Here is a 15,848-nt window from a genome sequence, read left to right on the forward strand (position 1 = left end):
AATCTTAGAGCGCGCGAAATTGCCACTTTTGTCAGGAGGCGCGGTCACGTGAGATCGCATCTCACAATCACACAACGAGCGCGGCTTCAGCGCGATGGTGGACACCGTTTCAAAATGGCTTAGGACTGAATAGGCGCAGTGCTGCCTCGATATCGAAAGGATTTAGGAGACTCACACGACATAAAACTTCTTCTGGTCGGTCATCTCGACGACCGCGTATGGCAACGTTATTTGGAGATGGAGACGAAGCGCGTGTAGTACTAGTGCATCTTCTATGTGCCTATTGTTAAGTATCCGTCCAAGATTCAATAGTGTCGTGCGATTCTTGCGATTCTTGCGACCCCTTCGGTTGTAACTCATCGTGTACATCGTTCGAGGCCTCCTCTCGCACGCCGTCGTTGGCATCATCGACATCTTCGTCGGCAAGATACTCCTCAAACATTTCAGCCTGTGCTTGCTCGTCCTGAGGATGTTCCTCCACCTCATCATGAGTGTGTTGAACTGGCCTCTGCGCAGCGACCTGGGAGACGCCGTTGGCTTTATTCTCTTCTCGGTCTGCTGCATGCTCGGCGACACTGCCTTTGGTCTGCACTTCACTAGTGCTCTGACCTGAATCGTCCTCAGCCGCAACAGCTGACTGCTCGGATTGTTTATAGGGTAGTTGTCTCTGTAGGAATGGAGATCAGTTCCGCCAAACATCAAGCGTTGCAGCGGCACGTACGTCGACATGGTGACCTGATGAACCTCTGTTGGACAGCTGGCCATCATCAAGCTGCACGAACCTCTCAGGTACGCCCTTTTCCCCACGCAAAGGAGACAAGAAGATTCCGGGTGCTGGTGCGAATACTGGCCGTGGCGGAGTCGGAGGTGGTACCATAGCATCTGGATGTTCTCTCGAAACGTCATTTATTCCAAATCGTCTCTTCGTGGTCCCTGGCACTTGAGAATGAGGCGGTAGTATCCAGGTGCCATTGTCTTGATATGGTTCTGCGTTCGCATCGCATGGTGAGAACCCCAGACTAGAAGATGAAGTCTCATTCTCGTCAGGAATGACAGGCGTACGAGGGGTTGACAGGTCAGGCGTTCGGAGTAGTACTAGATCGGCGTTGGTGTTGGAGACGCCAGAAATGGACTGTGGCTCGCTGTCTGTCCTTCCACGGTCGAATTTCTCCCATTTAAAGTCTAGCGCCTCGGCATCATAGTCTAGGGGCAGAACGTAGTCATCCTCCTCTGTAGGATCCGACATAGAAGGATCCTCCGCGGGCGAGTCGAAGTAAATCTTGATCGCAGCTTGTCGGAGGGGCACTGAATGCGTGGGACCTGGCATAGAGAATGGTATGGCATCGATGCTTTCAGAATGCTTCCCTGAAAGCTCAGTGAGAGCAGCGTCATAATCGTTTGCAAGCAGCGATGGCATTGCGAGCATGTTTATAGAGTGCACAGCTGGTGGATGTGAAGGCGATGATGCAAGGATTCCGTCAAGCACAACGGATGACGATGAAGTTCGATGGCCATACTGAGCCTCGCTATTTTGCCCGGGATGAAGCTGGGATCCGTTACACTGCCACTTCAGAGGAGACAAGGAAGCCAAAACAGGTTCTAACCCGCGAGATCTTCCTAATAGTAGGTTGGATTGAGCAGCCACATGCATGGGAGTCACTGAGTCAGAGAGCTCTCGACTTGACGCCTGAGGGCCAGGTTTAGAGAAAGGTACAAAAACATCTTCAGCGTTGTCGTTGTCATTCAGGGCAGAGACCGTGAGTTCGTCAGGAAGATCGGGCGCAAGTTGAGCAAGGTCAAGTGGACGGACATGCTTGGCGGGCGTGACAATAGAAATATAAGCAGCGGGACCAGGTGTTGAGAATGGGGGAAGTAGTGTCGAAGTGGCACTGTTAAATTCTACGGATTCGAGTGCATATTCTTGTGAACTTCGATTGGAGCGTAGCAGAGCATCTTGCTGTTGGTACGTGCCGTCATGGCCAGATTCAAAAAGACTTGGATCCCCAGCGAACAATGCCCTGGAGGGGTCCAGAGTCTGTCTCAGCGGAGCAGACACATCAAGAGTATCATTAGATGGCGGACAGAAGGCAAAGACGGATCCGTCAGAATGTTCTGGCTGTTTTGCGTTCATCTCTGGTCGCGCGTGGGTACGTTGAATGTCGTGATGTTCGCCTGCATTTTGCCGCTCTTCGAACGAAGCTTGCCGCACAAGGACACGTAGGGGATGACGAGGGTCCAAAGTCGAAAGGGTTTTGCTGAGCCATGTGGGAACGGGTTGTGTAGGCGCACGCCTCCGCCGTTCATTGTAAGGGTCATTTCTTGCAATGAGCGCGCTTTCCTCCGCCGCTGGATTGTCGGACTTCGGCATTTTTAGCACAGAGAACTCCTTGCCCAGTCTCCCTTCGTCATACCCACTATATGCGTCCACAGGCGTCTTCGGCATGTCATAACTGACGGCACTAGCAGAAGACGAGGAGAACGTTCGCGGTCTGCGATAACGAGAGCTGGAGGAACTCGTCGGGGAGGTGTACAGAACGTTGACGGTCTCCATCATGCGGTCAATGCGCGAATTTGTCCCTTCTGTTTTGCGACGCTTGAACGGATGCTGAGTGTTCGATCTGAATAGAGATAAATATAGCATATCTAGAACGCAAATACTGTGCACGTACCTTCCGCCGGTAAAGCCGTCTATCTCCAGCCTATCCGCGATGGATTGCGTTACGAGGCGCGGCGGCATGGCATCAAGTGCACTATACGCGCGTCAAAGTCACTTTGTAGAGTAGGTCACCGCCTAGAGATGCCTTTGAAGGCAAGAGAAGTATGCATACGTATCGCAGTGAGATATGCAACCTAGACGACCTCTTCTGCGAAGCTGGCGCCAGCTCCTGCTGAGAAGCCTTCCGATTCTGGGTGGACGCTCCTCGGCACCGTCCTGTCTGAGAATATGCCACTCTTACCCAGCGTTTCGCAGAATCGCAAGCGAATGACTGACGAACGAATGGAAGTGAGGAAAAGATTTCAGAGCGCTCGTGTGAGCTCAGGCGCGTCCTGGGAAATTGCACACGCGTTCCGATCACGTGGTCGTGTTGGCTCAGCTCGTCAGCCTGTCGAAAGTGACGCATAAACCACGTCTTCATCACCGCTTTCTTCGCTAAGCGTACTCCAGCTGTGTGTTCCCTTCCTATTCTTGAGTTTTTCCGCATGCCGTTCCTCCGCGATGACCTCCAGAGAGTCGGTGATTACGTGAACTCGACTTCGTGAACAAGAGAGATTCCGGCTACTCATTCGAATTTCAAAAGCATGAAATGCTGTGCCGCGGTGCGAGAAAGCGGGGTGCGCTCGCATAGCTCGACTCGGTAACGAAGAAGTCGTTGTTGGCCCTCAGAGAATGAGCAAGCACATGTCGACTACAGCACGTAATCGTCCCTAATTCGCCCCATGAACCGCCGTCCGACGTCTCATATACATAGTATACATAGCTTAGCACCTTGCATTGTACGGAATGAGACAGGTCATCTAAACGTCAGTCGTCCTCGTCGGTGTCTTGGGTGTCTCAAACTCTAAATAAACTTTTCTCTTTCAGTCGATCAGGGTATTGATCCGCCGATGTCCCTCGCAGCTAAACGTTACGCCATCCTTGCCAATCGGTCGTCTCGTGTTCGAGCGAAAGAATGTGGCGGGATTGCGCCAGCGGTGGCCAAATCTCCGTGTATTCGAGAATAGAAACCGGTATGATGCTTGCGATCCAATGCTAAAGTCTGTATATATGTACAGGGCCACGAAGGCTGTTCGACCCGCACAAGCTACGAATACGCCCTCACAGGTCCAGCTCTATCGTTCCATTCAGAATGGCTACAGTTCTCTCACCACCTCATTCCATTGGCATACATGGGCATGATGCTCCTCCGGCTGCCATTGCTCAAAGCAGAGACTCTATCGGTCATGCAGCAGAGGACCCTTCCGTGACCGTGAAGCACCCGAAGGCTCTAGAAAGCCACGCATCTCCAATAAACCTTCTATCCTCTACGCCCATACTCTACATCCCACCCATTCTATCATCTCTGCCTCCTGAGATTGGGATTCCTTTGTCAGCTGCATATATCTCGCACCAGCCGCCGCTCTCCACTGATTCTCATCTTCCATCCATCGACGATGCCTCTCTTGCCCTGCATCATGCTCTTCATCGATTCCACCCAATAACTTCGGAGTATGCATTCACTCCATACCCGGATGCATTCAACTGGAGTGAACTGGAATTGCCCGAATCCATCGAGCGCGAATGGTATTGCGTTGTTTTCCGCAGCAAGCGACGATCAGGGAGCGAAAGTGGCTGTAAGCAATGCAGAATCTCCTATGAGAGTTCACGCTCTAACCGCAGCACGTTTCAGCTCTTTATGATGCGGACCGCCTAGCACACGAAGAGGCTGTTCAAAATGGTGGAGTATGTGCTGTCCCGTTACCTCCTATATGCGCGGTGTCTAGTGCGGAACTCCAGGCTGACTGTCGACACCTCTTCTAGTTGCTCCTTTACTGGTATGGCACCCCGCATCCAGAAAGTGGAATGAACCTCGCCACTTGCATCTGGCAATCCCGCGCGCACGCACTAGCCGCAAACACGCGTCCGCATCACATCCGCGCAATGCGACTGGCAGCCGCGTCTTATGAGCACTATGAGCTGAAGAGGTATTGGCTGCGCAAGACCAAGGGTGAACGTGGACTCACGGTGCGGCCGTATGATGACTAGGACATCTGGTGTAGCGAGTAGATATTCGGTTTGCTTGCATCATTCTCATCAATCTGTAACCATAGGCAGCGTCGATCGGAGTAATTGCACTGCTTCAATTTTCCTGAAGGCTCAGAGTTGCAGTGAATGGCGAATAGGAAGTTCGATCCATCATGTGATCCGTCATACCTTGCGTGTTCGAGTGTTCTTATTGCGTTATGATGGCGACCGGGATGTATATGAGCTTTTCGCTGCACTATTCCGTGTGGTTTCTTCCTCCTCGTTGTACAACTGCTCCCATCAGGAATTGCTGGTCGTTTACGAGCGATTAAACTAGATGACGGCGTGTGACGAAGCTATGTAATTTACCCGTCCTGTGTGGGCTGACGACCGTCGTGGCCAACGGCTACTACGACGGTCGCTATTATATCATTGGAGGCGACGGCCTCAGTAAAACACTTGAGTCCTATCCCAAAGAGTTATACCGACCTCCCTATAAAAGACTGACAGTACGGACCGCAGCATTCTGGCTCAACGGCAGATTTTTCATTTCAAGGCCCACTATTTCCGCGTGCACTAGTCCAACATGGCAGGATCTCAAGTACGCCTACAAATGACCTCGCGTTATGTGCCGAAGTTTGGCAATTGAGGCTGCTTGAAACCCGTACGCCATCATCACGATGCCCGCGTTCACGCAAGCGACGTGACGTTCTTGCTGCTCTTGAGTCGGCCATCTCGTTCCTAAATGACTTCCTTTATCGCGCCTCCGAGTGTTTAGGCTGCTGCACTCATCAATCTGAGCACTAGAACTATTCTCCGCAAGTTTCGGAATGAAGGACGGTGCTGGGCGGCAATCATCACCGAATAAGGCAACTTCCTCGACTGTACTCTTGCAAAACTGCACTCTTGCAAATGCAATGAATGTGCTTAATCGCGAATCTTTCGGCGTACATTTCGGCCACCTCTAAGCTCATGGGATCCGGAGATCCAGTGCTACCCATTTTCAACATTGTTTCAAACCCGACCGTAACCCGCACATCTACTTCTCCTTCGCCCTTATCGGTTGACTAATCAATCGCGGAATTCCGTGCCGCACGCAAGCAACTCTGACGCGATTGCAGCTCTACTGCTTGTTCTCTCCCCTGAATCCTGTAATTTTTTTCTTCCACGTCAATCCATCTTCTAGATGGCCAAGTCAGAGTCGGCTCTGCAGGCTTCTGAACAGCTCCCTCTCTTTAACGGAGAATATGATGGGCCTCTTCGACGGCGCACTATCAGACGACCTTGGAGAAAACTCATCGCGATCATTGCCACATCTCTTCTTGTCACCTTTCTCATTCAGGACGCTCTGATCCGTCTATGTCTCGCACACCACCATATCTTCGAGCACCATGTAGGGAGCACACGGCGGCGAGCGCCATCTTATACCCACAATCAGGCTTACATCATCGAGGCCACTCACGGTGCTGTAGCAAGCGAGAACGAGATCTGTTCCGAGCTTGGAGTCGATATTTTGAAGGCCGGAGGCAATGCAGTTGATGCAGCCATAAGTACGACATTGTGCATCGGTGTCGTGAACATGTTCTCGTGAGTGGTGTTAACAATTCATGTGCAGTCATATGCCCATGCAACACAGCTCTGGCATCGGAGGCGGAGGATTCATGACAGTTCGTATCCCCCCTCCATTTCCAAATGCTTCCTCGGAGGTCTACACAATTGACTTCCGAGAAGTGGCTCCTGCCCGGGCCAACACCACTATGTACCTTGATAACCCGATAGCATCCCTCATTGGCGGGTTGGCCGTCGGTGTGCCTGGTGAGCTGCGAGGTCTCGAAGAGGCACATAAGCGTTGGGGAAGCATACCGTGGAAAGCACTTGTCGAACCCAGCGTTAAGCTGGCCCGAGGGTGGAAAATGCAGCGTGAGTTGGCACGCAGGATTCGGATAGACGTAAGCATTGGTCTTCGAGGCTCATTGGCTTGAAACTTACTGAGATTGCGCGAACGTTTAGTTCTTCAGTGCGTTGATGCTCGAGGACCCCGACTGGAGTTCTATCTTCGCTCCCTCTGGATCGCTATTGGAGAAGGGTGAGATCATCCGCCGCATCAACCTCTCGCGCACTTTGGCGATCATTGCAGAAGAGGGTGCAGACGCATTCTATAAGGTTAGCTAGTGAATCGATTGCTATGTAGTGCTCAATAATCGTATTCTTTGCTTGCAGGGTCCCATTGCAGACGCATTCATAGAGAAGGTCCGAGCGACAGGAGGCATTCTCACTCACAAGGATCTTGAGAACTATCAGGTTCACGTGAAACCCGCACTCCAAGGAACGTACCGTGGCAGGAAGGTCTATACAACCGATGCACCTACGTCTGGACCGGTCTTACTACATATGCTCAATCTCATGGAGCATTACAAGGACCTGATAGATGAGGGTAGAACGGCATTGAACACTCATCGGTATGTTGAGGCGATGAAGTGTGAGTCTTACTCGATTCGTGACAATGCGCGGTTTGTATTGATTGAGCTTTGCTAGTTGGGTTCGCCGCGAGGTCAGTCATGCGCCGTTCGTGAACAAGCTACGGAAGCTGACTTATCCTGAACCTCAGGACGAAAGTTTGCGATCCGGCTTTTGCGAACAAGAGTGCGCCCATAGACGAAATTTCCACAAAGGAGTACAGCGATATCATATTCCCCAATATCACTGATGTAAGTCAGGGGATCGCAGCGTAGTACATTCACTCCGTCCCTTCTCTGATCTTAGCAAAGGGAGAAGTCGGCCTAGCCTCTTGTCCCTGGGTGAGCTTTGCAAACGTAATGCTGACTACTCATGCAGGATCGTACACATACCCCAGATTACTATCATCCGATCTTCGATGTCATTGACGATCACGGAACGGTACGTTTATTCCAAAGTTCACTTATGCAGTATGGCTATATGCAGGTGGTTGCGCTTGCAGAGCCATACGTCTGTGGTGGACAAAAACGGGATGGCCGTCGCACTGACGTCTACGATCAACATGGTGTTCGGCTCGCAAGTCATGGATCCCGTGACGGGGATCATCCTGAACGATGAAGTAAGTGTCTATATGCGTACAATAAACATGTTGCTCATTAATTGAGTTTTCAGATGGACGACTTCTCCACCCCTGGACAGCCCAATAACTTTGGCCTGTACCCCTCACCTTGTGAGCCCTCCCTGCCGAGCGGCACAGCATGGTTTCTAACCTCTCGTGAAATGAAGTCAACTATCCGGAGCCAGGAAAGCGCCCACTCTCGTCCACGACGCCGACCATCATCGAGAACGAAGATGGCTCGTTCTACCTCGCCGTCGGAGGTTCTGGTGGCTCCCGCATCTTCGGTTCTGTCTTCCAGGTCATCCTCAACATGAATTGGGGCATGGACGTGAGCGCCGCGATCGAGTACGGACGCTTACACGACCAGCTCTTCCCCACTTTCGCAGAAGCAGACGATGTGTACTCGGGAGAGATTCTGGACGGACTCCGAGAGCGAGGACACAATATCACCGGTGCGCTCGCACGTTCTTCGCATGATTGGTGGCGGACGTATTGACGCCACCTGCGTAGTGTCCGACATCAATCGCATCGCAGCTGTGGTCCAGGCGGTCACGAAGCAAGGCAATAGATTATACGGTAGGTCACATGTGTGGTGGTGTGGCCGCATCTTACGAGAAACTGACTTCTGCGATTCGAAGCGGCAAGCGATTCCAGAAAGGACGGCATTGCCGCAGGGTATTGATAGACCACATGTTCCTCTCATTCACACAATATATCCCAGCACTTTTCGACATGCCAGTTGCACATTCCATTGCCGTTTCATCATTCTTCTAGTGAGTTGATGGATCGCTCGATGAGGAGCGAATCAGCAGGTGCCCGTTGATTTCCCGGCGAGAAACATCACGTAAGCCGGAATCTTTCACGCAGCCGTGAATCTCGTTGGCCGGAACCGTCACTGATTTCCGCGCCAATTCACATCGGTTCTCGTACCTCCGTTACTGCCGCGTTCTATGCATGCTGTACGCCATGACCAATTTTAACGTGTCTGCATACATTGCTGCAGGACGAACCTCGGGTGGCAGTCTGTCCCGCGAGAATCCCCCGTCTCTAGACGCCGCTGAGCCAAGATGGCGGTGTGGAAATGAGCCTGCTGGGTATAAAGGCTAAGCGAGAGCGTGGCGGTGATGTGTCCTTCGCAACGCTGTCGTCGAGGTCGGAAACATGCTCCTGACTGGTTTAATTGCGCTCGCCTCCTTCATTACCACTTTAGCAGATGCAGTCTCGATCCGGAGGCCGGTATGACTTCATTTTCATGCAACAATGGGTGTCCGGCCGAGCTCATCCTCTTCATAGCCTGATATACTGCGGACAAGGTCCCCGTCGGCTGTGACGGGATATGTGCAGACGTCCGGCCAGAGCTTCACCCTCGATAGTGAAGTCTTCACAGTCGTTGGGTATGCATGCGTCCTCGTTCGCATAGCGGTATTGCTCAAGAGTAGTGACTTGGATATGCAGCGCAAACTCATATTGGGTGGGACTCACTGGCCTCAACACTAGTGAGATGGACCAGGCATTCGCGGATATTGCGGGAGCAGGTGCCACTGCAGTCCGAACTTGGTCAGTGAATATCGAATATCAGCCGCAGACACTTGAACTGAAGGCTGAGCAGGGGTTTCAATGACGTGACGTCCCCGAGTGGCGACTACTACCAGCTCTGGACGAATGGTGTGCCTACTATCAATTATGGAGCTACTGGCCTTGAGAACTTCGGTGCGAATCGCAGCATAACGGCTTCTGGTCGGATGTGCTGATGAATCTGAAGATAACGTCGTGGCCACGGCAAAGGCGAACGGTCTCAGGCTGATTGTTGCTCTGTAAGTGTAGCACATCGCATACTGTGTGATGCGCCTGATGATGACGATGGTGACTAGCACCAACAACTGGGACAACTATGGCGGAATGGATGTCTATGTTAGCCAATTGACTGGCACTGATTACCATGACTACTTCTACACGAACACGGACGTGATCGTAAGTGATTTGCGAGAGTGCTTCGCCGATGGCGGATACTGACCCGACTGTGAAGGCTGCATACAAGAACTATGTCAATGTCTTCGTCAGCCGCTACGGTGACGAGCCCGGCATCCTCGCCTGGGAACTTGCCAATGAGCCGAGGTGTGCAGGATCGACTGGGTATGCCCTACTAGTCCTTCTGCAAGCGTAATATAGATAGCTAGATACGGGTTGCATGGACAGGGTGACTTCGGGCAACTGCACCGCTACGACCATCACGACATGGATTGAAGAAATGTCCGCGTACATCCACTCCATCGATTCGAACCATCTTGTTGCCATCGGCGACGAGGGCTTCTACGACGATCCAAGCAGCTCGGACTATCCATACCAGTGAGCATACTTGTCTCGCAAAGTGCGCCTTAGCTCGATTGACGCCCGTACCAGAGGAGGCGAGGGTATCAATTTCACAGCGAACCTTGCCATCCCAACTGTTGACTTCGGAACTGTACATGTAAGTCCAGCTTGCATTTCTACAGCGAACACTATACTGACGGCCATTTTAGCTGTACCCGGTAGGTGTTCTGCTGATTCTTCCAAGACCGCTCTAAAGCGTAGCACAGCTAAGCTGGGGCGAGACGTCCGACCCAATTGATTGGGGAGTCCAGTGGATCGATAACCACGCTGCATCCCAGAAGGCTCAGAACAAGCCTGTGATCCTCGAAGAGTTTGGCATCACTGACAACATGACTGAAACATACGAAGCGTGGTACTCTGCGATCGTCAGCTCCGGATTAACAGGTGATCTCATCTGGTTAGTCTTTCCGCATACTTGAAGACCTCTCTGCTGAAGGAGTCTGTGCACAGGCAAGCTGGCTCGTACCTTGCGAGTGGTGCGACCCCCAACGATGGATACGCGGTACGTTGGCAATGCATCGGAGCATTTTATAATTTATTCGACCTTATTACAGGTCTATCCGAATGACACCGTATACGCTCTCGAGGCGCACTGGGCCGCGGAACTTAAAGCAAGAAACGCGGAGTGACTTCGTCGTTCCTTGTTGTAATTCTGTTAGGAATTGCGGACAGCAGACAACTTCGAAGACGAATTGACTATTTCAAAAATGTCTGATAGGTGTGCTGTATGGCAGATGCCGATCTGTACGGTGTCAGATAGTCGAAACATGACGACTTCATTGCCAGGGGTTGAGATATTTGGTCGCCGTCGGCTTTATGAACGATCGTGTGCCGTGAGTGATTGCTTGAGGCCTCTGTATAAACTGTCCCTGCGTGGATTCGGATTCTTGGCCAGAGGATTCGGAATAGGTCAGGTGCTGGACAGTGTGAATAACTAAGCCAGCGATGAGACATTCTTGGCTCGACTGAGTAGGCAGTTTGGCTGAATCTTGTGTCTGCGAAAAGGATCTGAATGCGCCCGCTCGTGGCTGGACGTGTCAAGGCCTTTGTCTGCCCGCACCAAATATGTGGCGCTGGCAGCGCTGCCTGAGAGACCGTAGCCACAATGACCTCTCGTCCGCCGACCTGTTCATGCGCGACGTCTTGAGATTCCAGCTCTTTCTCTGCACTTCTCATTCCGAATTCGGAAGATTACGCAGCTGCTCGGGATGCTCGTGGGCAGGTCGGGAGGACTGGCGTGAACTCTTGTCAGATTCGGAATTGAGGCGCGTGCGTGGTTCTCCGAATTCTCCAATCGTCCCGCCCAGTATATAGGTCAAGACCTGCCGTTCACTGCCGCGACGATACACTCTTCGTGTTATCGACGCTCTCGTTCTCGACGATGTTTTCGCTCTCTCAAAAGTCTGCCCTCCGCACCACCACCTTCCGAAGGTGCCGCCTGACGGTTCCACGCCACTTGCACAGTTCTGCCACGCTCCCGCGCACTCGGTCAATTGTGCGACCCAACCAAGCTAACGCCTTGCGTCTGATCTCGACTAATACACCTCTGCGTTCACCAATTGCCATCCCTCATGTCCCGACAGTACCGCCTGCCGAGCCGTGGAGGCGGCACATGAGTCCGGAAGAAAGCACTCCCACTGTATACACATTCTTTGAGAGGGCGACTTCTACATGGCAGTACATTATTGTGGATCCTCACACTTCCGACGCGGTCGTTATCGACCCTGTCCTCGACTATGACGCCAGCTCGGGATCTGTCACGACGGAGACTGCTGACGGCCTCCTATCATTTATTCACCACAACAAACTAACTATTCATCGTATCCTGTACGTGTTGCTGCATTTTCATGTCTACCGCGTTACTTATCCATACACGGCCCGACCCAGCGAGACGCACGCGCATGCGGACCATCTGACTGCCGCTCAATACTTCAAACATCAACTCGGTGGGCAAATACCCGTCTGTATTGGGCAGCGAATTGGCCAGGTGCAGAAGACATTCGCACCTAAATATGGATTCGACGATCCCTCTGTCTTCGAGAACACATTCGACTGCTTCTTCAAGGACGACGAGCAGTTCGGCCTTGGCAAGCTGTCCTGCCGCGTCATGCACTTGCCCGGCCACACACCGGATCATGTAGGCTACCTCATCGGCAAGGCGGTCTTCACCGGGGATTCGATCTTCAACGTACGTAGTGGCCTTCATTCTGCCTCTTTCATGACCGTTCAATGCTTACGCGTGTTTTCAGCCCGACGTTGGCTCTGCCCGTGCAGATTTCCCTGGCGGCAATGCAGAAGATCTCTACGCGGTATGTGTCAAATCCCATGGCTATGACAATGAAATCACTATTCACAGCTCTGTCTTAGTCCATGCGACGCCTGCTCTCCCTCCCCCCCGATTACCGCCTCTTCGTGGGCCACGACTACCCGCAGGACCGCGACCAAACCTGTTGGTCGACAGTCGAGGAGCAACGCGAGCGCAACAAGCACCTAAAGGTCGGCACCGACGCGGAGATGTTTATTGAGTGGCGCAAGCAGCGCGATGCAGTGCTTGGTGCGCCACGCTTGCTGCACCCATCGCTGCAGGTAAACATCCGTGCGGGTAAGCTGCCGCCGAAGGATGAGAAGGGCAGGATATTCTTCAAGATACCGATTACGTCCACGGTTGACGTGTGATGAGAGGAGAGTGTCGTTACAAAAATATGTTTCCCGAAGTAGTTGAAAGACAAAGGAGCGAATGGCCAATCGCGAGCGTGTTTGGCCAGATACCCGCCTTTAACGTACCGCTCAATGCACTGCTCATACCGCCGTAGACGCTCGGGGCCCCGTCACGGCAGAAGTCTGAGAATTCTTGTCCTCATGCTGAGATACGGGCCTCGAGACTTAATTACGATGCTGCCTCATACATAAAAGGCCTGGGACCGTCGATGACCGGCTTCCCATTGCCTTCATCCTCCTCAGCGCCCGCTTGGATCACACTGTCATGCTGCATCAGCTGCTCAGGAGGTCTTCATGTTTTGAATACAAAGCGACTCCTAAGAACAGCGGCGCCGGCCGAACATCTGCTTGTTTCGTACCTGGTTGTCTGAGGACAAGGAGGCGATACGCCCAAGCGCGATTCATCTCGTCTGTTCCTGGGATCGATGTGATTGCAGTCCTTTCCGTTCCACAATGTCACCAGTGTTGATCACTCCTTGTATGGTAGCCTTCCCGCGTTCAAGTGGAACTGACCCAGCATCCTAAGCCGCATCCAAACCTGGCAGATCTGCCGTTTGGGAGAGTGTTTGTAAGTTGTAATGGATCAGCTCCAAGTCAAAGGACATACCAACTTGATAGACGGAGCACATGTTGACCATACCCTGGAGTGCGCTCACGGGATGGGGCACGCCCCAGATTTATCCATGTAAGTCCGATTCGGATTGTCGAGGAGCAGCTGAGAATGTCTTCTTCAGATCAGGAGCTATCGATCAATCCTGCAGCGACCGTCCTGCATTTCGCGCACTGTTTGTTTGAGGCGTTCAAAGCTTACAGGGATCCTTCTGGAAGGGTTCTGCTCTTCAGACCAGACATGAACATGAAGCGCATGAATAGTAGCGCGGCACGTCTCACCATGCCGGTGCGTGAACTGCTGAACGTGTATGAGAAACCGATTTACGGCATCGTTTCCTGATGTACAGACGTTTGATGGCGAAGCGCTGCTTGAGCTGATCAAGCGGCTGGTCCATCTCGAGAAGGATTGGATACCTACAGAGCCAGGATATAGTTTGTACGTTCGCCCGTCAATGAGTAAGAGTCGTCCTGATCCTTCCTGCCGCTGACGACCAATGACACCTGTAATTAATGTTGCAGTCGGCACTGAACCTACCCTCGTTGTGAAACCCCCGAACGAAGTACTGCTTATGGTGATATGCAGTCCCGTAGGGCCGTATTACCCGCAAGGCTTCAAGCCTGTGTCATTGTACGCAACAGCGGAATACGTCCGAGCATCTCCTGGCGGTAGCAATGCCTGCTGTTGGACGTCGCGTAAACGAGTCTAATTTTACCGTCAGGTGTCGGCGCATATAAACTTGGAGCAAACTACGCACAGTCTCTGTACGCTCAGAAAGAGGCCGAGAAGCTTGGATATGCTCAGGTTTTGTGGCTGCGTGGCCCCGAGCATTACATTACGGAGGTATGCCAGCATGCTCCATAAGAAATCAGCGCCGGCCACTTCTCTGCTTCGGTAATTGAACCGCGATCTTGCAGGTGGGCACCATGAACGCGTTCGCGGCCTTCAAGCATCCAGACGGAGGTTCGTTCCATGTTACGCTTGCTCGCGACCAGGGCCCAGCAGTTAAGCGATCCATTCGAAAGTAGCGGTTGAGCTCGCCACGCCTCCCCTGGATAGTGGCTTGATCCTTCCGGGAGTGACGCGCGATTCGGTCCTAACCCTCGCACGAGATCATGCTTCGGGCAAGGCGAAGATTGAAAACCTGCCGGATCAGCTCGTGGTAGCCGAGCGTCACATCCTGATGAAGGAAGTCGCGGAAGCGGTGAAGGCAGGCACTCTAGTGGAGTTCTTCGGTACAGGCGAGTACGGGTTGATATGTACGTGCCTTTTCACCATTTATGATTGTGAGTCCAGGCACGGCTTCCGTGGTCACTCCGGTGGAAAGGATCAACTACCTTGGCGAGGACATCACTTTACCTGTCGGATCTGATGGAATGGGACCGGTGTCTCGTCCACTCTGGCACCAGTTGATAGGTATACAGACCGGGAAGACTTCTCACCCGTGGAGCATAGTGGTTTGAGAATATCGAGGAGACTATAGGTGGCTTTGTTACTGAGGGTCTGACTGTGTAGAAGAAGCGTCCTGCCGTCACATCATCACAGGATCGGAAAGCCTGCGTTTGATAACCGGAGGTCCGATGACGGATCGTGCCAGCTGCGAGACTGGTGCAAGGACAAACCAACGATGTGTTGCATTGCAAGCGATCACGGCGACACCAGCGTGCCCCAAATTTGCATCCAGGGCGGCCTCTGATCAGCATCACTATCCCCCTATGGTCTGGTTATAATAAGTCAGTGGTCAAGAGAGTGATATAATTGATTCTCAGTAATACCCTGAGAGATATCACTCACCTTGACGCGAAGATAATACGACAGGGCACCGTTGAAACGGAAACTTCGAACTCGTGAGGCGCATGGAAGAGGCCTTGCTCATGCTGCGACTGCGTTTGAGACCATCTGTAATGAACACTCAGCACGCCATTCATGCATGCGATCGGCAAAAGCATAAGTTGTACAACTCGGATCTGAGTCGTCTCTTGTCAGCTGACTCTGCAATTCATAACCGATAGGACATCGCTTCGCGAGCTCGCCTGCTTGCTGCCCGTCAGTCCTGCAGCGATGTCTGGCACTTCGCGCACTGTCTGTTTGTGGGAACCAAGTGCCCGCTGTGTTATGTTCAGACAGTCCCTTCGTGAAAGGCCCTTCGACGATTCTGTCAATTGATCCGTAGACGTTCAATGGAGATGCGCATCTGGAGCTGGTCAAGTAGATACTGAATATAGACTGTGTACTTGCTTTGGCGGGCTATTGATAGGACCGTAATTAATGTCCTCCAGGCTTCAATCACGCGCCTCTATGGCACGACAGAACATGTGCACACTGGGTCTGATGGTAAGACTACCTGACAT

The 15,848-nt window shown here is 52.4% G+C and overlaps 7 protein-coding genes across 7 annotated transcripts; 6 read left to right on the plus strand and 1 right to left on the minus strand.

Moving 5' to 3' along the window:
• Positions 1 to 241: 241 nt before the first annotated feature.
• On the minus strand, positions 242 to 2,737 carry LAESUDRAFT_809575 (uncharacterized protein; the record flags this gene model as incomplete). Its single annotated transcript, XM_040914149.1, has 3 exons — positions 242 to 667; positions 722 to 2,618; positions 2,670 to 2,737. 3 exons carry the CDS (start codon positions 2,735 to 2,737, stop codon positions 287 to 289), a joined length of 2,346 nt encoding a protein of 781 aa, XP_040768372.1. The 3' UTR covers positions 242 to 286.
• A 768-nt stretch (positions 2,738 to 3,505) lies between these two features.
• Positions 3,506 to 4,853, plus strand: LAESUDRAFT_720985 (uncharacterized protein). The gene is made up of 4 exons (XM_040907933.1): positions 3,506 to 3,522; positions 3,584 to 4,332; positions 4,389 to 4,441; positions 4,520 to 4,853. Exons 2-4 carry the CDS (start codon positions 3,849 to 3,851, stop codon positions 4,742 to 4,744), a joined length of 762 nt encoding a protein of 253 aa, XP_040768373.1. The 5' UTR covers positions 3,506 to 3,522; positions 3,584 to 3,848; the 3' UTR covers positions 4,745 to 4,853.
• A 739-nt stretch (positions 4,854 to 5,592) lies between these two features.
• LAESUDRAFT_720986 (gamma-glutamyltranspeptidase) lies at positions 5,593 to 8,549 on the plus strand. The gene is made up of 12 exons (XM_040907934.1): positions 5,593 to 6,310; positions 6,360 to 6,672; positions 6,734 to 6,886; positions 6,944 to 7,202; positions 7,259 to 7,274; positions 7,332 to 7,431; positions 7,559 to 7,621; positions 7,683 to 7,799; positions 7,853 to 7,910; positions 7,967 to 8,251; positions 8,310 to 8,375; positions 8,438 to 8,549. The coding sequence occupies exons 1-12, from the start codon at positions 5,910 to 5,912 to the stop codon at positions 8,479 to 8,481; spliced, it is 1,875 nt and encodes a 624-aa protein (XP_040768374.1). The 5' UTR covers positions 5,593 to 5,909; the 3' UTR covers positions 8,482 to 8,549.
• Positions 8,550 to 8,694: 145 nt separating this feature from the next.
• Positions 8,695 to 11,113, plus strand: LAESUDRAFT_741100 (glycoside hydrolase family 5 protein). Its single transcript, XM_040911124.1, has 13 exons — positions 8,695 to 9,035; positions 9,093 to 9,193; positions 9,255 to 9,356; positions 9,409 to 9,509; positions 9,562 to 9,613; positions 9,671 to 9,770; positions 9,826 to 9,932; positions 9,996 to 10,145; positions 10,200 to 10,266; positions 10,319 to 10,327; positions 10,376 to 10,566; positions 10,620 to 10,671; positions 10,724 to 11,113. Exons 1-13 carry the CDS (start codon positions 8,961 to 8,963, stop codon positions 10,796 to 10,798), a joined length of 1,182 nt encoding a protein of 393 aa, XP_040768375.1. The 5' UTR covers positions 8,695 to 8,960; the 3' UTR covers positions 10,799 to 11,113.
• On the plus strand, positions 10,724 to 11,113 carry LAESUDRAFT_720988 (uncharacterized protein). The gene has a single exon (XM_040907935.1). The coding sequence runs from the start codon at positions 10,877 to 10,879 to the stop codon at positions 11,105 to 11,107; it is 231 nt and encodes a 76-aa protein (XP_040768376.1). The 5' UTR covers positions 10,724 to 10,876; the 3' UTR covers positions 11,108 to 11,113.
• Positions 11,114 to 11,781: 668 nt separating this feature from the next.
• Positions 11,782 to 12,845, plus strand: LAESUDRAFT_644237 (Metallo-hydrolase/oxidoreductase; the record flags this gene model as incomplete). Its single annotated transcript, XM_040903845.1, has 4 exons — positions 11,782 to 11,996; positions 12,057 to 12,357; positions 12,419 to 12,478; positions 12,537 to 12,845. The coding sequence occupies 4 exons, from the start codon at positions 11,782 to 11,784 to the stop codon at positions 12,843 to 12,845; spliced, it is 885 nt and encodes a 294-aa protein (XP_040768377.1).
• A 669-nt stretch (positions 12,846 to 13,514) lies between these two features.
• Positions 13,515 to 14,960, plus strand: LAESUDRAFT_734465 (branched-chain amino acid aminotransferase II; the record flags this gene model as incomplete). Its single annotated transcript, XM_040910512.1, has 8 exons — positions 13,515 to 13,572; positions 13,622 to 13,785; positions 13,847 to 13,955; positions 14,019 to 14,165; positions 14,219 to 14,340; positions 14,415 to 14,460; positions 14,526 to 14,738; positions 14,794 to 14,960. The coding sequence occupies 8 exons, from the start codon at positions 13,515 to 13,517 to the stop codon at positions 14,958 to 14,960; spliced, it is 1,026 nt and encodes a 341-aa protein (XP_040768378.1).
• Positions 14,961 to 15,848: the final 888 nt, after the last annotated feature.

The sequence above is a fragment of the Laetiporus sulphureus genome (genome assembly GCF_001632365.1).
Source record: "Laetiporus sulphureus 93-53 unplaced genomic scaffold LAESUscaffold_4, whole genome shotgun sequence".
Lineage (NCBI taxonomy): Eukaryota > Fungi > Basidiomycota > Agaricomycetes > Polyporales > Laetiporaceae > Laetiporus > Laetiporus sulphureus.